The sequence below is a fragment of the Didymella exigua genome, assembly GCF_010094145.1.
Source record: "Didymella exigua CBS 183.55 unplaced genomic scaffold M421scaffold_15, whole genome shotgun sequence".
NCBI classification, from domain to species: Eukaryota; Fungi; Ascomycota; class Dothideomycetes; order Pleosporales; family Didymellaceae; genus Didymella; species Didymella exigua.
Window position 1 is genome coordinate 767,485 of NW_022984789.1, and position 20,826 is coordinate 788,310.

At 55.0% G+C, this 20,826-nt stretch overlaps 6 protein-coding genes across 6 annotated transcripts; 2 read left to right on the forward strand and 4 right to left on the reverse strand.

Moving 5' to 3' along the window:
* Positions 1-27: 27 nt before the first annotated feature.
* On the reverse strand, positions 28-2,813 carry M421DRAFT_64360 (uncharacterized protein; the record flags this gene model as incomplete). Its single annotated transcript, XM_033596147.1, has 3 exons — positions 28-1,814; positions 1,911-2,638; positions 2,692-2,813. The coding sequence occupies 3 exons, from the start codon at positions 2,811-2,813 to the stop codon at positions 28-30; spliced, it is 2,637 nt and encodes an 878-aa protein (XP_033448388.1).
* A 485-nt stretch (positions 2,814-3,298) lies between these two features.
* Positions 3,299-4,684, forward strand: M421DRAFT_64000 (glycosyltransferase family 15 protein; the record flags this gene model as incomplete). The annotated part of the gene is made up of 3 exons (XM_033596107.1): positions 3,299-3,346; positions 3,404-4,529; positions 4,620-4,684. The coding sequence occupies 3 exons, from the start codon at positions 3,299-3,301 to the stop codon at positions 4,682-4,684; spliced, it is 1,239 nt and encodes a 412-aa protein (XP_033448389.1).
* A 1,491-nt stretch (positions 4,685-6,175) lies between these two features.
* Positions 6,176-8,253, reverse strand: M421DRAFT_64179 (dual specificity protein phosphatase PPS1; the record flags this gene model as incomplete). The annotated part of the gene is made up of 2 exons (XM_033596127.1): positions 6,176-6,356; positions 6,407-8,253. 2 exons carry the CDS (start codon positions 8,251-8,253, stop codon positions 6,176-6,178), a joined length of 2,028 nt encoding a protein of 675 aa, XP_033448390.1.
* Positions 8,254-9,644: 1,391 nt separating this feature from the next.
* On the reverse strand, positions 9,645-10,681 carry M421DRAFT_421319 (uncharacterized protein). Its single transcript, XM_033592791.1, has 2 exons — positions 10,155-10,681; positions 9,645-10,097 (listed from the first exon to the last, which is right to left on the reverse strand). The coding sequence occupies exons 1-2, from the start codon at positions 10,575-10,577 to the stop codon at positions 9,918-9,920; spliced, it is 603 nt and encodes a 200-aa protein (XP_033448391.1). The 5' UTR covers positions 10,578-10,681; the 3' UTR covers positions 9,645-9,917.
* Positions 10,682-11,107: 426 nt separating this feature from the next.
* M421DRAFT_5784 (scavenger mRNA decapping enzyme) lies at positions 11,108-12,091 on the forward strand (the record flags this gene model as incomplete). Its single annotated transcript, XM_033595541.1, has 1 exon — positions 11,108-12,091. The coding sequence occupies one exon, from the start codon at positions 11,108-11,110 to the stop codon at positions 12,089-12,091; it is 984 nt and encodes a 327-aa protein (XP_033448392.1).
* Positions 12,092-12,358: 267 nt separating this feature from the next.
* M421DRAFT_92931 (uncharacterized protein) lies at positions 12,359-20,647 on the reverse strand (the record flags this gene model as incomplete). The annotated part of the gene is made up of 5 exons (XM_033598073.1): positions 12,359-14,751; positions 14,792-19,208; positions 19,257-20,093; positions 20,269-20,470; positions 20,622-20,647. The coding sequence occupies 5 exons, from the start codon at positions 20,645-20,647 to the stop codon at positions 12,359-12,361; spliced, it is 7,875 nt and encodes a 2,624-aa protein (XP_033448393.1).
* Between the last annotated feature and the right edge of the window lie 179 nt (positions 20,648-20,826).

Genomic DNA, 20,826 nt, shown 5'->3' on the forward strand with positions numbered 1-20,826 from the left:
TTTGAGCCGCTAGGTGCTGCAACCGCTTCAACCGAGCAGCTCGACGTCGAGACCGATGGCCCTCATGAACAGGTTCACGTTGCCCAGGCGAGCTCCAGCCATTTCCGCAGGCAACGCCTTGCTGACGGAGACGGTCTCCATGACGCGGTCCTTGACACCGATAACCAGCCTCTGTTGTTGCTCGGGGCTGGCACCGACACCCATAGCAGCCAAGAACTGCCAGATGTACATATCATCTGTGTCGTTGATGGAGCCAGGGAACAGGTACGGAAGCACGGGCTCGATGGTGTCAAAGAGGCGGTTGTAGAGGATTGTCCACTGGTCCCAGTCGCCGGCATCCGTCTCGGGAGCCGACTGCTTGAGGAGCTCAGCGCGAGAGATCAAGATGGTCAAGAGAGACAGGCCAATCTTGGTACGTGCGACAACGTGGAGATTAGTGCGGTCCAGGATAAGTCCAAGGAGACCAATGATGATGTTCAGAGGCGACTCGGAGATGTGTGCGAAGAGTGGCGGCATCACAGTCTGCGAGAACAGCTCGACCTCTTCACGGATAGCAGGGCTCAAGGGCTCGTCTGGTGTTGCGATGGCGTGGCCGACCACGTTAAGGCCGTCGAGGTGAACGACAATCATAGTGACTACTGTGATACGCTCCTGCTCATCGATGTGGCGGAAGAGACGAGGAATGACCTTCTTACCCTTGGCGTGCGACAAGATCTGAATGAAGGGATGCTGTGCCTGCGCATGAGGGTTGATGGGCTCCATGATTTTGGTCACCTTCCAGAGCTTTGCGTGCAGAGCCTCGATCTTAGAGCGCCACTCCATGTGTGCCTGGATGGCCTCAGGGTCGCTACCCTCGTTGACGGGCGGTGGCATAGTTCGCTCGTGATCCTCCATCTGCATCAGGGTGAGGTAGATGTTCTCGATGTTGCGCAGCGCGTCTTTGCGGTCGGCGATCGAGGTCTTGGGCTTGGGCTTATCGCCTGTCTCTGGACGCTTGATGTTGAGAAGCGGTCGCGGCGTCTTCGAGTTGCTGAACGCAATCTTGCCCAGGCTGCCCTCGACGACGAGCTGCTTCGCCTTAGGCCTGGCCTTTGCGGCCTCAACTGCGCGCTGGATCTGCTGCTCCATACGCTGCATGTGGTTGTCACCACCGCGGCCATGCCTTCGGTTGCCGAACCTGTTGTTGGTCTGGAAGAGGTAGGTTTGGGCAAACTGATTGGCTGGCTGCTGAGGGTTCTGGCGAGGAGCACCTCGAATCTGGCTAAAGACCTGGTAGTAAAAGTCCTCAGCAATGGCGGCCTCCGGACCCCTCTCATCGAGGTTGCCGGTTGCCGTCATGAGCTGCTGCAGCTGGATGCGGGTGATGAAGTTCTTGTCCTGGGGTGTCATCAGACCATTGTCCTTGGCCAGCTGTGCAATCTTGTGGTTGCGCTTCGCACGTTTAGCATCCTCCTCGAGGAAAGCTGCACGGTCAGCCTCGGACAGGTTGAGCAGCTGTTCTGGGTGGGTGATTATTGGGAACGAGGGGCCTCTGTTGTGTTGCCCAGGAGCGCTGCCAGCCGTCTGTCTTTGCGCAGGCTGATCATGCTGAGCCATGGGCTGGCCCTGACCAGACAGACGGTTGGGGTTTTGTAGGATCTGGCGAGGCTGGGTCGGCGGCGGGCCTTGCGGTTGAGCAGCAGGCGAGGCGCCTCTCTGTTGCTGAGCGGCGGGCTCTGGCTTTTGGCGCTGCAGAATAGTAGGCTGCTGAGTCGGCGTCTGTGCAGATTGACCGGGAAGCTCAGCGTGGAACTGCTGTTGCTGCTGGGGCACGCCTTGCCTCTGCTGGAACTGCTGGGGCGGTGGCTGCTGGTACTGCTGTTGCTGAGGGCGCTGCAGGATCTGCGGGCCGCCATGCTGGCCAGGGAAACCAGGTGGCATTCCAGGCGGCATGCCCTGCATGGGAGGCATGCCGGGGAAAGGTGGCTGGCCCTGGAAGAACTGCTGCTGGTGCTGCTGAGGGAACTGTTGCGGGTAGCCCATGCCGGGAGGCGGCTGCACCGGGGGTGTGCCTCGAGCGTCGTTGCCAATGCTCTGCCCGCGCATCATAGCCTCGATCTCGTCGACGCTCATGACCTTCCTCGAGGCAGCAGATGGCTGGGCGGGGCTGCTGGAGTACGGAGCAGGGTCCTGCTGAGGCTGAGGCTGCTGGTGACGCTGAGCAGCAGGCTCCTTTGGCTTTAGACCCCAGATGTCGGCGCGTGCCTCCAGTCGAGGAATGTACTCGGGATCCTTGTAGCCTTCGTAGCCAGTCCTGTTGGGCTTGGAGGCTTGGGGGGCCGACTGGCGGTACTGCTGGTGCTGGTGCTGCTGTTGCTGGTGCTGCTGTTGCTGTTGCTGCTGCTGGTGCTGCTGGTGCTGCTGCTGCTGTTGCTGCTGCTGGGGAGCAGGCCTGGAGAAGCCCTGACGCGCCTGGTAGAGCATCTGCTCCTCCTGCAACGTGTTCGAGACGTTCGAGGTCTGGCCGGCGAAATCGAAGTCCTTGCCCACGCTCTGCTGCGTGGCGGGGCCATCGCCGCCGAAAGTGTCGTCGTTGAAGGCATCGTCGGCGTCATCGAGGGCGCCGCCGAGGCCCTGGTACGTCTCCTCGAAGTCGATGCTGTGCATGGGTAAGCAGAGGTCAATCGCACGCGCGGGCGCGGCGCAACGTACACTTGGTCGTCGGCTGCCCCTCCACTGAAGCCAGCAAAGGCATCGTGCTGCCCAAAGCCAGGCGCATTGGGCTGGTGGCCGCGGCCCCCGGGGAGGTTGGTGTTGAAGCCAAAGAATGACATGATGGGCGGCGCCCGGGTGGTTGCTCGAGTGGGTGGGAGGTTACGCGCGACGAGTGCGAGTTGCTCCAGGTGGATGACGCTGAGCCAAGTCGAGGCGTGCATTGATCCATCTGTCGCGCCTCAGTGCTCCGCCGGCGTTTCCCGCGCCGCGCCGCGCCACCGCACCGCCACACTAGGGGACTAAGGCACATGCGAGTGTGCGACGACGCCCCTACTCCTTTTCGAAGTCGTGTCCTGGAAAGGCTCTGCACTCGGCGTCCATTTTATTGCTCTCTCCCGTTCCGCAGTAAATGTGCACGTCTCGCACCTGCTGTCCGCTCGTTGCCCCGTAGTCGCCCCACGATCCAGTCCACGTCCTCTGCTGGAACCGGCGCCCTCGATTGCCTCCGCACCCGCTCCCAGTCGCAACCAGGCGCTGGCCACAACTCGACTGCCACCACCCCTCAACGCCAGCAGCGCGCTCCTCGGACCTTCCCTCCAGCACAATGGCAGGCACTCAGCGCTACCTGCGCTACATTGTCTTTGCGCTCTTTGTAAGCCGCCCGTCGAGCCGTGGCCGCTGTGGCCCTTGGCAGCACTGACCCAGCCAGGCGCTCGTCCTCCTCTACTTCATCGGCTCGTCGTCGTCGGTTCCGTCGGCGGCGAGCTGGCCCAACTACGGGTCTGGCGCCAAGGACACGCTCACGCCGCCGTCGGGCATCCCCGGCGCCCACGATGCCGTCGCGCAGCCCCACGAGTCGCACGCCGCTGCGAAGCCGCCGTCTACGCCCAACGCCCACGACCTGCCGCCCGCGACGATGCCTGGCGACCGCATGAACGCCACCTTCGTCACGCTCGCCCGCAACCAGGACATTTGGGACATTGCCAAGTCGATCCGCCACGTCGAGGACCGCTTCAACCGCAAGTTCAACTACGACTGGGTCTTCCTCAACGACGACGACTTCAACGACGAGTTCAAGAAGCTCACCACCGCGCTCGTCTCCGGCAAGACCAAGTACGGCAAGATTCCCAAGGAGCACTGGTCCTTCCCGGACTTCATCGACCAGGACAAGGCCGCCCGCGTCCGTGAGGAGATGAAGGAGAAGAAGATCATCTACGGCGACTCGGTCAGCTACAGGCACATGTGCCGCTACGAGTCTGGCTTCTTCTTCCGCCACCCCTTGATGCTCGACTACGAGTGGTACTGGCGCGTCGAGCCCAGCGTCGAGCTGCACTGCGACATCAACTACGACACGTTCAAGTTCATGGCCGATAACAAGAAGAAGTACTCCTTCACCCTCTCGCTGTACGAGTACGTCGAGACCATCCCCACCCTCTGGGAGGCCACCAAGAACTTCACCAAGACCTTCCCCCAGCACATCGCTCAGGACAACTCCCTCAAGTTCATCAGCGACGACAACGGCGAGACGTACAACCACTGCCACTTCTGGTCCAACTTTGAGATTGGCAACCTCAACTGGCTCCGCTCCAAGGCCTACATTGACTACTTTGAGTCTCTCGACCACGCCGGTGGCTTCTTCTACGAGCGCTGGGGCGACGCCCCCGTCCATTCTCTGGCCGCAGCTCTGATGCTCAAAAAGGACGAGATCCACTTCTTCAACGACATTGCCTACTACCATGTTCCCTTCACCCACTGCCCGACCGGCGAGCAGTACCGCCTCGACCACAAGTGCCACTGCAACCCCAAGGAAAACTTTGACTGGAACGGCTACAGCTGTAAGCACGCCCTCCTCACCATTCCACCGCCCTCCTCACCATTCCGCCGCCCTCCTCACCATTCCGCCGCCAACACTAACGCGTCCACAGGCACATCCCGCTTCTACGAGCTCAACAACATGAAGAAGCCAGAAGGGTACGAAAAGGAGCAATAAGCCTCCCACCCCTCCGCTCCGTTCCACGCCGCCTCGACCTCACGCACACACATCTGACTCCGTCCGAAGTGCACCGCTCGACGTCCGGGACATGTCTTGGATCGCGCTGAAAGGGCTATGCATCTTCATCGCCGTCGCGACCGTTCTGGGCATTTACTTTGGTCGCAAACGCCAGAATCGCTTCAACTACGACTAGACTAGGGGAAAACGGATTATTTTCGCGACACAACGCCTGCTTTTGGCGATAGGGTCTGTCTTGTTTGGCGTTTGAGTGCGCTTCGGCTTCGCCTCTGGCGGCTGAACTGCGTGGGAAATGGTCGGCTGGCCTTTCTTTGTTCGTAGAGTCATGCTGTACGCTGCTGTATCCATATGAATCCTCTGATTAATACTCTCATGCACCTCGGCGCGAATGTTGACGCCGAGATCTCGCCTGAAAACATAATCATGCTTAACGCCTCGGATGTCATAGAAGAAGAAATGCGCGGAATCGACGACAAGGCTAGGTAGCGCGAGGAGTTCACCTGCGCGGAGCAGCACTCGCACCGCATACTGAGAGTCCGGTTGCTGGTGCTCACCATCGTGCGGACTGTTGGTTTCGCATGCCTCGCGACAAGACTCGGATGCGTAGAGGACATGTCTTCAGAGGAGACTGGGCAACGAGAAGATATCACATTAGTGAAGCTGATATCGGCTTCTGTCTCACCGGGATGTGAGCAGCCACCAGACACTCCCACGGAAGAGCATGGTCGCTGCACTCGCATCGCATTCCTCCGCCGCGTTTGGCGACGATGGTAAAGCCAGACTTGTTTAGATACCCAGAGATTGCTGACAATACATATGTGCCTGTTCTGCAGGAATATTACGTCTGCGATATCGATCGAACGGGGTTCAGACATATCAACTGGATCCTCATCCACCTGCAAACCAAGCTACGACAGATACACCTCGCGACGACGTCACCCGTCACCAAAGGGTCACTGCACGGAGCGCGAATCCAGACAACAGCCACGACAAGCGCTCGAGATCAGTAGCGAGGTACGCGGGCAGGAGTTGCTCTTGAAACGATTTGTATAATTCGGGGGGCAGTGATACCCAGATCGGCAGATAGTCTACGCCGAAGCCCATGAACCCCAAGAACGCCGTATCATGTATCTCGACCGAATGCCCATTTAATGAACATAGCACACGCAGAGATGATGCCCATCAATCCGCCCAAGATTCCATCGACATCCAGAAGATGGAACAAACATGGTAGAAAGCCAGATGAGCCAACTGAGCCGTGTGGCCGAAGTCTTGAAATTTAGTTATCCCGAAAAAGTATAGTGGACATTCCAGCGCCGTCGTAAGCAGAACAGTCGTGCACAAGTCGAAAAACGCGGCAAAATTGCTAGATGTAGTAGCGAAGGCCTTCGCACCCGTTCCAGTAGGTTTCGCAGGTTTAGTGGTCGTACACAAGTCGGTCGTAAGTCATGTCAAATATTAGTCGTAAGGTCATCTCGAGTAAGGCTTGTTCATCAATGCGATCTCGCGCGCGACCGTAGCCCACTCGAGTTCGCGGCGAAGAGGCTCATTACGTCTCTGACGCTGATACTCTTCCCATTTAAGAAGTTCGTAAGTAAATCGCAGGTGCGGTTGAATGATGACATTCAGTCGCCGTGCCCTGACAAAGCAGCTTGATATCGTGTTAGTGATTGCTTGAAAGCTTGTACTGGGGGAACCTACTATGCACGTGGGAAAGACAGGCCCATCTCGTTCATAATCTCTGCAATGCATATCGTGGCAGATCGAGAGACGCCGACTCGGCAATGGACGAGTGTAGCTTCGCCAGCAGCCTTGCCAGCTTCGATGAACTTCAGGCATCGCTCAAATTCGCTCCACAGGGGGTCAACACCGTTGTCCTGGACTCGATCGACCATCAAAAAGTTTTCCTCCGGCCATTGGAGCTGCTTATTGACATCTGCATCCCACGATAGCGGCTCGCCAACACTCAAGATCCTTGTGATGCCGAGTTCTCTAAGCAACTCTGGGTTGTTCGCATGACCCAGGTTACCGAGGTACATGTATGGCAGGATCCTACTAGGTAGACTGCCATCGATCTTCGACAGCCACTGAGGCTCGGTGAGGTTGAACACACTTTTGCTGAACTTGGGCGACTCCTGCAGGATGCGCGGCTGAATCGCAGTAAGGAGCGCAACGTCGGACGGATACGCGAAGAAGTTGCGGCCCTTCTCCCGGTGTAGCTGGATCCAAGCGTCGTGGACCGGGAGGCCTTCCGCATACATGAAGTACGCTAGGGCGAGCAGGGTGGTCTCCGTGTAACCGTCTGTGCAATGGATGAGAAACTTGCGTGGTACAGCAATATCGTCTAGCTCAATCGCCTCATCATCGTCGTCACTCCGTCTGCGCTTCGTTCGACGAATCTCCTGAGGATTCGCAAGCTCGTACATCCATCGACAGGTCTCCATCAGCCCATCGACTTCAGTGTGAGACCACGAAGGTGGCATGATACTACCAGAGGAGGGGAACTCCATGTGTATGGCGGATTTTCGGTTGACCTTCTCCATCGACATGCGCAAAGCTCGCAATGAGCGTGGTTCTGGTACATGTGCAAGGTCTGTCGCTTCGATGAGTACATCGTATGCATCCTCGCCTAAACAGTCTGGGTGGAGTGCAGGGTCAGGCGTGGGTCCTAGGAACACATTGCTGCTGATCTCGGATGCTTTTGACATGTCGCACATCTCGTATCGCTCCCAGTAGAAGAAGTCAACGACGTTGCCAGTCACGCGGCCTGTAGGATCAACAGCAATCAGCTCTGGGTACTTCTCCTGAACAGTGCCGAACGAGTCTGAAAGCATGAACGTATTGAACAAACCAGCGGGAAAGCCACTGCTCGCTTCATACTGCCGTTGAGCTTGAGATATGCTCTTAGCAAGCGCAATGGTGTCGTTGGGGTGTGTCTTCTGATCGCCATAGACTATGATGTCCGAGACCATAGCCAGCTTACAGGCCTGTATCTGGAAGTTACGCACAGAGAAGCCATCCTTGGGATCGCACTCGATGAAGGAAGGCGAATTAGCTGAGTCTGAACACAATATCTCGTCTGCTGCAATAGCACCCTTTAACTTCGACGCGGCCAAGTCTCCACCTGTCTTTACGACAGTCAAGCTGCGAATGCAGTCGGGGATTTTGCGAGCAGCTTTGCGACGTGAAGCAAAGAAAGCGAGTTGAATCTGGTTCTCAGCATGCAGACCGTGGAGCCACGGGAAGACCTGCTCTGGGCTGGGCAATGGGTGCGTCGCCATGAACTCCAATGCCTCTGCCATACGATCTGCACTGATTGTGTACACTGGTGGGTCATTGCAGAATTGTGTGCAGTGCTTCTCTGGTGGATGTGTGATTGAGGCTGTCTCGACCAAGCTATCGTCGCGAAGAGGAGATGCTGGTGGTGTCACTGGATTTGGACCTGGCGGGCATACTGGCAGGTGCTTGTTTGGAATTGCAGCAGGAGTGCCACGAGACGAAGTGTTGAGCGAGATGTGCGTGGGAGGTGTTGAAGTGCAAGCTGGCATCGCAGGCGCCCTTGCCACCGCTGCAGCCATGCTCGCGATTGAGATGTTGAGGGTGCAGTTGAAGGCACGCGACGCAATGTGCTGATAAGGCCGGTCTGCCCTTCCTAAACAAGATCAAATGGCCGAATGTGGGCAGTGCAAGGGTCGATATCACTAATTGCGGGGTTACTGTGATGAATTGATAGCGATCCTGCAACTAAACGTCAATGTTGTCCTAATATTGAGTGCATGGACAAGTGGCAGTGCAGCAGAGTGTTCACTTACAACACTGGGTGGAGACGATATGCCCGATGTTTGGGATGCAGCGATTGATCACAGCGAGGCACCGAAGATGGTAAGAGCGGCCCACTACGGAAGTGCAAAGCTACAGTGCAACGATGGGTGCACCAAGCATGTTGGCAAGATAAGTAGTATGAAAGGGAGAGCACGAAGAAATTGATCTGATGTGAAGAATGGAGAAAGAAACAGGCGGGCGAAGGCGAGGGTAATGTTGGTTGCACAACGGAACGGTATCCTAGGTGTTTAGTGGGTTCCCCGCCTGCAGCAGTCAAGGCCGTACAGACTGACCCAGTCTGGGTCGCATCTGCAAGCCACATGCACCCTAATCCGCACAGAGTTCTGCTGTTGGCTCGGGAGTGACAGCGCAAAAGCACACTTGGCGGAATATAGTCCAGTTCGATCGGATTTGCGAGACAGCTGTTCTTCCAAGCCAGCTCGGCAGCATTCTGATGCATTACCACCGCTGGCGACGATAACGATATAGTGGGTGGGTCTGATACCATTATTCACCCCCAGCATTCCCAAGTGGAACCGTCGCGCAGTCTCGAGGCCCATCGGTTCGTCAGGCTTCCCAGGCCACTCGGCACGCCGAAGGGGCCCACTGGTAAGCACCGCCGGCAGCGTGGAATCGGGCTGTCAACTTAGCGGCCAATCGCATGCGGATCTCTCACGCCAGTAGACCCCACATCTGCAGCTGCAAAGTTCCTTTGCCACATTCTGAGCACTGCGAAGCTCTGGGCTATTCGTCGAGCCGCCATCAGGATGCGTCGATCGACCCCGCCTTTCAACCGTTGCGTCGGAGCCGCCTCGAGAAAAGGCGAAAGATGAGACGAGAGCTCACGACATTCAAAAAGTTCTAATCATATTTAACGGGCATAGTGATGTGAAAACACACCGAGTGAACTGGCGCGACCCCGCACCTCAGCACTGTGCCGGCGATGCGGGAGGATGTCTTGCGACCAAGATAAGGCCAAGGGTCGTTCGACTGCGTATCCCCTCGAACTCAAGATGCACATGGTCGCCCATGCGTAGACGCAGCTTGACGTAAAGTTGTGCGGTTGGCGTCCAATTCAGATTGAGAACTTGGGCTTTCGGCAATTCTTTAGGATGAGCTTGTGGTGGGCTCGGAAAGATGGTGTGAGCGATCATTTCATTGTTCTTCCAAATTGTTGAGAGCGAACAACCATCTCGATCGATCGGCGCAGCTGCCTGCCTGCAGCTTTGAAGGTTACAGCCTTCGTCTGGTCGTGCCAAACCCGATATAGATGCTTGTAGATGTGAAACCCACCAGTGTAGCTCCCAAACTCCAAGCAATACTTAAAAATACATGGTCGCATAGGTCATAGGACGTCCCGTCGATATACTCTGAGCTAGTCCTCCCTTCTTCATGCCTCAACTTCAGTCCTGGCATTCAACAACTCGTCTACATGGGATCGCTGGACTGCGAGCTTGTCCTTGACACCTTCCTGCTCCTTCAGGAGAACGGCCAACACCTCGATTGGAGGGTCGAGGTCGAAGCGATTCGCACGCTTCCAACGCTTCAGTCGAGCAATACCGGTGCAGGGCTACGATCGTATGTTAGCATGTTACAACTCAGTTGCCCTAAAAGATGATGGACTTACGCCATACTGTGCGCTCATATCGAACTCCCGCAGCACCTTCTCGTGCAAGCTCAGGTCATTCTGGTGGACTCTAGGAGCCAATCTTTGATTCTCCTTCGCTGCCCAGTACTTTTTGATCGTGGAATCTGTTATGCGCCTCGCAGCCTCGTCTTCTGGTGCGGTTTCGACCTTTTGCGCTGCGACTTCCTTTTCGACTTGACCGATTATGTCAGCCTCAACGGTCGTGGGCTTCACTTCATCAACAGTCTCAAGATCGATGACCTCTGCTTGTGTGGCCTTCGTTGCGCTCTTCAATAGGACGTCCTTCTTCGCGTCCTGCGCTCTTGCGCCAGGCTTTGTGACTTTGTTGGCGCCTCCGTGGAATGCGAGGGTCGACTGCTGCGACTTGGCCGTGGGGCCAGAGACTCGTCGTTTCGGCGGCATTTTAGATAGTATGCGTGTGCCTGGAAATGCGATAGGTGGTGGTGTGTGCGAGATATGGGTCTGATCTGGCTGCGCGCGACGCGGTACTGAGGGTGCAGCTGTGAGAGTGACGCAAGGAACACTTGGCAAAGACGCCAATTGGTTGGCGAGGTGATGCGCGGTTTCGCGCAAGCACGTGCGTGCCATTTCACCATCCACTCCAAGCACTCGCTAAAGAACGAAGTGCCAGCCATCGAAATCTGTGTACATAGTCGTTGAATTGAAAGGTGTGTCCTATCCACAGTTTCCCGTATCTCATCTTGATCTGCCATAAGTCTGCGCCTATCGACTGCGGGGTGGTTGAAAATCTCTACGGTTCATGTTTTGCTCCAAATGTACCTAGCACGCCTCGAAGCCACTGGGGATTATACTTTCGCTAATTTACTTTCGGCTGACTTGTTACTTACGTGCTGAAATTGATGTTGTGGGTATTGACGATTTCTGACAAAACTTAGCAAGCCTGCCACCTACACCTTCAAAGAGTCCCGAGGATGACATCTACAACACCTCCAGACATAGCCGCCCGCGTAGAATCGCTGATTCCCAGGTTCCTACTCAATCGTCTACTCAACTCAGACCAAGCGGGTCGCCGTATCTCCCTTCTCGGCACAATTGACTCTCAAGATGCGCTTCTCATCGCCGAACGCGCGGCATTCGACACCACAGACGCCAACATGCAAGGTTTCTCTACCTCCTTACGGAACATCAAGAATCTCGGAGCCAACGATATCTATGCCTGGTTCATGGCTAACAGCAACCCCTCGGCGTCCGGCTCAGATCCACCTCCCCCAGACTTCAAGATCAACCTCATCTACCCGTGCACCGCAAAGCACATCAAGAAGTACACCAAACAAGGCGTTCGAATTGTCCACGAGACCCCAGAGATATACGCTAAGTACGTACGCCCCTATATCGCTGCGCAGCACTCGAAGGGAACACTGCAATGGGTATACAACATCCTGGACGGGCTGAAGGAGCAAGAAGACGTCATCTACCGCGAGACCAGCCCAGAGAGAGGCTTCCTTCTCCTTCCCGACCTGAACTGGGACCGTAAGACCCTCTCATCGCTGCATCTACTGGGCATAGTCGAGCGGCGTGATATCTGGTCGGTGCGTGATCTGAAAAAGAGCCAGGTCGGCTGGCTACAGCACATGCGCGAGAAGATGCTGGATGCTACGGTAAAACTGTACTCGGAGTTGGAGATGGACCAGTTGAAGCTGTATGTGCATTACCAGCCGACGTATTATCATTTCCATATCCATATTGTGCATGTCGAGCTTGAGGCGGGAACTACGCAGGCTACGGGCAAGGCGTTGGGGTTGGAAAATGTGATAAGCCAGCTTGATGGTATGGCGGATCAGGCGAGTCTGGCGGATGTCAGTCTGAGTTACCATCTTGGTGAGAGGAGTGAGTTGTGGGAGAAAATATATCTGCCGTTAAAGGAAGGGAGGGAGGTCAAAGTCGATCAGCTCTAGATACGCGGCATAGGCGGAGTTAACAAGATTTTAGACAGTCTGTCGTGTGACGATAAAGACCCAAGATTTTTCGAAATTACACATTGCCTTACTTTACGGAAGCAACCTGGTATCTCAGCGCAAAATGAAAACTACATAGCTACCCAATCCAATCTCGAGTTTCTATCTTCTCGCCCTCTTCCCTCTTCGCCCACATCTCGCTCTCAGTATCATCTTGGTATGAGCTTCCTGGTTGAACTAGTTCAGCCCGAGGAAGCTCAGTCGTTGCTATAAGTCATTGCTCTTCGGGTTATGCAGATAAATATCTGGCACCTTTGGCACCTGCGGACTCTTCTGCAGCGCCAGCTTGATAGCTTCTCTTGTCTTCGTTCCCTCCTTGCCATCTCCTCCGCCGCCAGTAAGCCTTCGCATGCCATTCCGTATCCGGCTGCCTGTGCTGTGCGCGACAGGCTTGGCCATATTCTCGAGGCTGAAGGTACGGTCTGCGCTTGTCAGGCGAATGTCATCGTCAGAGAAGGATTCGCCGATTTCATCTATGACGGTTGAGGAGAGCGAGGGAGAGATGCGCGAGCCTTGATTGGGGGCGGACGGGGACGTAACGGACCGAGCGTGCAGACCGGGGCGAGGGGCGCTTGTGGGTCCAGGGGCGGTCGGTGTTGAGTTGAAGGAGCTGAAAGCACCTGGTGTCATAACGCCTGGATCTCGTGCAGGAGACAGCTTGACATGATCGGTGCTGAACCCCGATTGAAAAGATGTGACGCTTGCGTTGCGTGTCAAAGACTTCAGGAGTATCGGTGCGGTCTGTTGGTCGTAGAGATTCTCTCGTGTGTTTAGCATGTTATTATTGTAAGAGCCATTGACGTGGTAATGGCTCGAGGTGAAGTTGGGGAGATCGGTGAGCGTCTCGTTATCGTCATCATCATCGTCGTCATCGAAGAAGTCGTCCAGACTGTCTAGCTTCATGACAAGATCACCGATATGGCCTTCACCGCGTGTGTCTTCAGAGGTCATGGTTGCTGTGCGGTAGTCTGACAATGGACTGAAGGGGAACTCATCTGCGCGGAACTCGATCTTCGGAGTCGCCGACTCAGGAGCATCGCTACCCTCGAGGTTACCGCAAGTGTAGAAGACGGCATGCACATTGGCTCTAGTCAGGTGCGAGTGGTGGGCCGGCATCGGTATCGACCACCCGCTCTCTTCTGGAATTCCGTACAGCGATTGTGTCTTCTCAAACTGCTTCTTATAACCTCTAGTCGAGTGTGATCCAGCCATGCTCATGCGGATGTGCTGCTTCTCGAATGGCGTCGGGGCATTGGTCATGCTGAGATTGATGACGAAGTCGAGTACGCGTAGTGCTTGTGGACAAAATTCAGTCTGTAGCAGTCGCAGCAAGGGGGAAATGAGATCCGGGCCCTTAGAAGCTATCTCTGGTTTGCGCATTTCAATCTCCGGTATCAGAATGCAGAGCACCTCCATGGTGTTGATTTTCATCCAATCGATCTTGTTCGTGAGAAGACTGAGCAGGAAAATTAGACTGCCGAGTTCAAGATCGGGGAAGTAGGCGGATCCAAGGGCAGACAGGGTCTGAGATAGGAAGTCTGTCTCTTGTCGGTAACGTTTCATCGCAAAGGAAGTGAGCGCATCGGCAAGTGTGGTGCACTGATACTGCTCCTCGGCCACACGAGCCAGGATCTCGGCAGTGGCTTTGACGCCGGGGTCCCTTTTGATGGTCTCGAAAGATCGTATGAATCTTGGCAAGTTAGCAAGGATGGTGTACACCAGTCGTGTGTCATCTCCGACGATTCGACTCGATGGTAGTACAACCAGTCTATCCATGATGCGTAAAGCGTGGTCCAGACAGGTGCTTGATCGTATGCCCTTGAAGGTCAGCTGGGCGAGACCTTCGAAGTTGCCCTCCCACTTTTCGGGGCAACTGTCCTCGAGTACCTGGAGGACTGCAGCGTCGCCGAGATCAAGCTTGTCAAGGAACTTGTCCAGCATCTGCAGACTCTCCATGAACTCGCCTTCGTGTATGGTGTCGAGACAAGCGCAGGTTGTCCAGAAGAGTTGAGGATACTGGATGAGATCCTCTGGTACCAGAGCTTCGATGATGGCGCGTAGGGTCGTTAGGATCTCCATCGAGAAAGTCTGAATGTCGCTCTCTTCGTCCGAGATAGTATTGGACAGTCGTGCGAGCATGTCAGATAGCATCTGCTGATCGAGCGAACTCAGGATGCAGCGGAAGATTTGGAAGGATCGACATGCAAGATGTCGAACCGGACACGAGGTAGCCCAGTTGAGCGCTACCCTTCCCCATGCGTCTCTGAGTCCGGGGTAGGCAAGGGTAAAAAATTTCAAAACTTCGCCCGAAACATACTCCATAGACTCAGGCACCTTGGTGCTGGAGTCTTCCACCTCTTTGCCGTTATCGTCGTAGTTCCAAACGACCTTAGCATCGTGCTGGCGGATGTTCTCGACGAAGTCTTCGATGGCGCGCTTGTCAATACCCAGGGTATCGTCTTCGATCTTCGAGATGACAAGCTCGTGTATGAGATGTACAAGCATCTCTCGGGCTTGGTCCTGTACCACTGGTGTGTAGTGATCCCAAAGAACGAGGACAACTTGCAGCAGCAAAGGCACATGTTCGCTCGCAAGCTCAACTGGAGACACCATGAGGTCAACAAGTAAGATCAAACAGACCTGGCCGAGGGCGAAGCCAGACTGAAAGAGTCAGCCTAAGTACAAGACGTAGTAGAAAAGAACTTGCCTGCTTGTTGCTGCTGGGTAGTAAAGCATTGAGATCGGCGAGATACGGTAGGTTCACAGCGTCTGCTGGTGGCGGTACTGGTTCGCGCTTCTCGCTTACTAGTGAGCGCGGGTTGATCTGAAGGAGCAGGAACTCGACAACTTTCTGTCCTGCCGGCGTGCTGGACAAATGAACGACGATCTGCTTCGAGAAGTCGACATAGTTCTGTTCTCGTTTATCTAAGCACAGGTTGATGACGAAGTCGAGGATCAATTGGACATTGCCTCCGTAAGGTCCAGTAGCCAGAGCCTGCCAAAGGGCCTGGATCTCGTTGTGGAGAGCGTTGCCTGAGCGAACGGTGATTTCGAAGAGGTTGACCAGCAGCATGTACGAATTAGCCGTAGGTCCACCACCTGGCTGCACCTGAAGTTCGATTGTCTGGATCCAAGGTAGCATTGCAGCGACCATGTTCCGTTGATGGTCCGGCTGTAGTTCCTTGAAATAGTATGAAAATTGCGAGAAAACGAGAAAGGCGAGCTCCGAGTGCTGCTTTGCAAGTCGGCGCGACGTCTCGAACTGGGCTAGTTTATACACAGCAATCGTCTTGTCCGAGATACTGATGTCCAGATCTTGCAGTTTGGAGTTCTTCTGTTCTCGGCCTTCCAAAGTTCGCAACAAGCGAGACGACTTTACTCGAATCCCGCTCTTCTCGTGCCCAAGCGTATAAAGACCTGCACTGAGCACTTTCCAGAACGGCAAAGTATACTCTTCTCGTTGCGTTAAAACTTGCGTGACCACTTCGAAGTAACTGTCCAATGCCTTTGATGACTTGGACAGATAGCACATCTCGATCGCACGATCCAGGAGGTAGGGATGCTCGCGATTGTGGATGATGAGATTCATCAGCGCTCGCCGACCGATGGCGTGTGTGCGGTCGCTGGGAGTTTCAAAAATGCTGTCTATCCAGGACAGCATTCGGCGGACGTCGAACTGCATCAGCACTTTGCTGTCAGTTGTAATGCTGACTGGACCGCCACATAACGCAGCCATGGCGCTAAGTGCTGCTGTTCGAAGATCTCGCTTCTCGATCTCCATAGCTGCCGTGGCGATACCCTTGTTGCCTATGTCGACTTCTCGGTTCAGCATGGACCTGCGCATATTCTCCTCTCGTTGGCGGATCTGCGGTTGATTGGCCGAGTAGCCACACCAGTCCTCCATAAGCGTAAATGCTGCCTTACGAGCTTGAAATGGCATCCACTGGAGAGGATCGCTCGTTCGATTTATGCCCTCGAATAGCACTTCTACGAGACCGCAGTAGTGTGTGCGCAATTTTTGGAAGCCCCATTCGTTCTGGACTTCAGCATCGCTCAAAAAGATCCTCAGGTCTTTGGTGTAGTTGACGAGATTATTGACGATCCACGCATCGTTGTATCCTTCCGGGAGTCGCAAGAACTGGGAAGTGAGCTTGTACACGTGAGTGATCTCGGTGCGCAAATGATCGGTGCGCCGATTCCTTTCCGGGCTGCTCAGTGTTCTGGTGTGTGCTCCTAATCGGGTCTTTGCCTCTTCAGCACATGCAGCGACGATCCCCTGTAAAGACTCCAGTAACGTTCGATAGAGGTTGAGATTGATCGATCCGAGACCAATCACGGCCGCTTCCCGCACGGCACTGTTGTCTACAGACAATACGGGAAGTACTTTTGCAAACAGCTCACTAGCGGTATGTAGCTTGTTCGTAGTATTCTGCGATGACTTTGAACTGTTTCGCGAATGTTGAGACATCTGGCTCGGTGCCACTGTGCCACCCTGTCCAGTGTATGTCAAGGTCGTGAAGGCAAAGATAAGGTACAGCTTCCATTGTTCGATGACGATCTCTGGTGATGTGGAAGCGAGACGGTTTGTAATCCTGCTTACGCTTCCCGACTCGAAAGGTGAGTAGGGCGTGGTGCGTGGTCCATCGCCCAGTGTGAGTAACGTTCTATGCATTTGGGTGAGTCTTGCACAAACAATGTCGCGAGTAAGGGTGACGGCAAATGGGCAGACTTCAAAGCTGATGCGCACCAGATTTGGGAAAATCTTGAACCAGAGTGTGGAGTCGTAGGGCACGTCGCTGCTGCACAACTCCACCAAGGTGCTCTGGACATTGCTCTTACGCATGCCACGCTGGAGTCGACTTCGCTCAGCGAGGGATAGTTTCTCGTCGCTGATGTCCATGACCTTCTCGGGACTACCCTCCATGACACGTATTATACGAGTATTCGTGGCTCCCAGTGCCGTATCAAACTCGGTAATGAGCCGTAGAACAGTGACTGCGTATGAGCGCACGCGACGTGAAGGTGAACACAGAAAGAACAAGCCGTGCGACTCGACTTCTTCGACGTGCGTCCATACCGACGAAAGGTCCAGAAGGGCTGCCCTGCTGCCAGTCCCCTCTTCGGGTGTGTCAAGTGCTGTCTTGCGAACCTTCTGCTTGATCTCCTCGATCCAGATCTCGAGTAGCTCAACGTAAAGCTTCAATGTGCTCTCTATGTGTCCAGCCCCGAGCATACCGCCGTCTGACATTGTGGCGTAACGATCATCAAAGTTGAAGATAAATCGAGCAAAACCAATCGTTACTTGCTGGGCGTGTGACTGGCGGGCAATTGACTTCAACGACTGAGCCGATGACACTGCAATGTTACTCTGTACATGTGCAGTGCCCGTACATAACAGGTTGACCAGTGAGTTGAAAGGAATATGCGGTGACAGGCATCGCGGCAAAGCTTGCACCGCAACATGCAAGAGATCGTAGAAGCCTTGTCTGGGATCGCCAGAGCCTTGATGATCCTCCCTGCGGCTAAAGCTGAACGCCTCAGCCATAGGTGTCTTTGGTGTCTGAAGGGAGAACTTTTCGTCCAGTACCGCCTGTCCTCCAAACGCGTTGTCGCAAATAATTGTGATCTCACCCAAGATTTTACAAAATCGCACGTAAGACTCCTTCGCCACCTCAGCAAAACCACTGAAGTTGACCGGCCGTGACAGGCGCTCTTCCTTCAGGAGTGTTGACTTGATGGGAAGGTTTTGGGTAGGTCGTGGACTGACTGGGAGCACCGGGAGTTCCGGGAGGATAGTATTGGGGTCGTAGTTGAAGGAAATTGGGAACGGTGGCTGTTCTGAATTCTCCAAGTCTGCCATGATTGCGAGGAAAGAGCGAATGCCCAAGACCATTCGATCGGGTTCCAGATTCTCCACACGAAGGTCTCGACCGGAGGCGAACATCTCAGCGTTGAGCAATGGAAATATGATGGTTTTGAAGCAGAGATCTTGATACTTATACCCGATAATCCTTGTCAATTGGATGAGAGGTTCAGCGATGGCGGGCTCGGTTGAGAGATACGATCGTCTTCCAGATTGGAAGATCATTCGAACTATGTCTTCGAGCTTGCGCACTGCAATAGTCGACGGATCAGGTCCTTTCCTGTACAAGTACGTCCACACCAATTGACAGATACCCCGGAGGGCGATTGGCCGAGTTGCTCGCTCCTTGAGTCGTGGCTGTGTTGATAGGGCGAGCGCAGACCACTGCGCAGTGAATGTTTCCGTAGGCGAAACACAGAGGAGGGCAGTCATTAAGGGGAAGGCCTCGTGCCAATGCTTCGGTTTGCCGAGCAACACAGCAGCCCGCTGCCTCATTATGTCGACTACTGGCTTCCACTTAGGTGAGCTAATCTCGACAGTAGCTTTAGATGCAATCCGTAGTAGCAGTTCTCTTAACACCTGACAAAAGGCGTACTTCATTGGATGACCGTGTGCGCTGACAAACAATTTGGCAAGAGAAAGCATGAAGTTGCAGGTGCGGTCCCATGCTTCTTCTGGATAAGTCTTGACTTTAAGGTAGCGTATAGCGCGTATGAGCTGGGCTCCTTTCTGCTCGATGTCCCGTGTGTACTGTCCTTTGACAGAGAGCTGAGTGTCGATACTTTTGAGATCCAGGATGAACTTTTCCTGCACCGGATCGAATATGAGTCCACTGAGGACACCAAGTAGTTGGCTGAAGACGCCATAATTAGCTTTATTCAGGTTGGACACCTCGACTAGTTCAGGATCCACGGTATTGAGCTGTCCGTAGAAGAGGCCAAGCAGGCGGTCTGCCATATCAACAGTCAGGTTCTGGACATCTGTCTGGCTCATGATCTCGATGAGCACTCGACAGAGGATGTAGGTCGATACTGTTGATCGCTGCTCCGCCAGTGTCACAGTATCTTGCAAAGCGAGTAGCTGCTCAGCACCAGCAGCTATCGAAGTCGTCGACATGTTTTCGGGCAGATGTTGGCTTGATTCTGTGTTTCGACGAAGCAGGTGAGGATGTGCTGGCGCATTGGCTTGCCGAGCCTGACCGCGTTAGCAAGATGTTCTAGGAAGCATGGAGAGATGTCTCACGGTCTGCAGCTGCGATCGTAACTTGGAAGCCTCCTCGCTCTTGGCCTTGCGCCAAAGCATGATGGTGTCTATCAACGGCTTAGGCTTATGCCGCGCAATGTGCCCAAGGGCCGCTATGAGCTGGTCGAAGTTGGGATCAACTCCGGGACCACAGATGAACTCCACCTCTGCCTCTGGCTGGCTCCGGTCTGTCATGCACTGAATGATCTTCTGGTCGGCCTGACTGATGAACGCGTTGAAGAGGTGGTGCAGCGCATATTCGCCGACGGTTTTGAGCTCGTGTGTATGCTGGTGGTGGCGCGACTGAGAGCGGTGGTGGACATGGCCCTTTCGAGAGGACCTGCTGACGGCACGCTCAAGCTTGGGCTGCACTCTGCTGTCACCAGGCGCGAGGGGAAGCCCGGCAGCCAGCAAGCCGTCCTGGGCGCTTGCGCCGGCTGTCACGCCGCGCGCGGTGAACGCAGCCGTTATTGTGTCCTGCGACATGACGGCTCCATTGAGGCCTGCGATGACCTGCGCCTGCTCGCTGAGGGGGCTGGTGGCCGGCGAGTTCACGTAGCTCGTGTTGCGTGAGTGCTGCCGTGCCTGGCCATGTACGATCGAGGTGTTGCGGTTGTGGGCATATGACTGGGAGGGCTTGCGTTCGAGAGTGCGCTCGAAAGCCCCGTCAGGACTCGAATTACTGCTGCTGCTGCTGGGGAAGGGCACGCCGGGCGCCCTGGTAGCTATGCGTCCGCGCGTCACACTCGGCTCGCGTGAAGGAGCCTGTGAAGCCTGTCGAGCTTGCGCATGTGAGTGCGAAGCAGCTGGTTCAGGCACAAACGTCAGCAGCGCTCTCTGGCACAGCAAGCCGCATTAACGGGCGTCCAAATAAGCTCGGCCATGACACCACAGCGGGCTGGTAGTCTCAAACACCGCCCTTGTCTGTGGCATCCAACAGGAAGTTCCCACAGAGCCAGCATCCCATACCCGTTAAGGCGGCGTCGTAGCGACAAGAGAAAAGTCAACTCACACATGGGCACTCATGGGCGGACGAAAAGCTCGTCATCTGGGTCGACGGAAGGAATATCAGCCTGTGGGATAGGCCAGCGACGTCTGCCATTGGGATGTGGACGAAATGCATGGACCGTGTCTGGCGCCCGCGGTCCATCCTCTCGTGCCTGAATGCTAGCCCGATTGGTGCTATGATCTGCCTTGTCGCGGCTTCTCTGCGGCTACGAAGATCAAGCATGTGGATGTGAAATTAACTGAGCACATCCGCACGTGGTACAAGAGTGTCAGACATCGTAACAGCACGCCCCCGTGTGTGGGACTGCATCTTCACCACTTGGTGACTGCCATGTTCCAATACGGCCAAGGACGAACTATTTGCCTAGCGTAACGGGCGCCATACTGCCACGCTTCGGGCTGCTTGCCGCATTATATACATGTTAAACTTTGGGCGTGCAGTATCAGCGACATAGTGACATCAGGACTGTTGAGCAGCTAGCCAATGCAAGGCTCAGCACTGTCTTAGACTCCTTGTCAATAATGCCATTGGCATGAGCCTGGGAGTGGTCGGCTCTCCCAC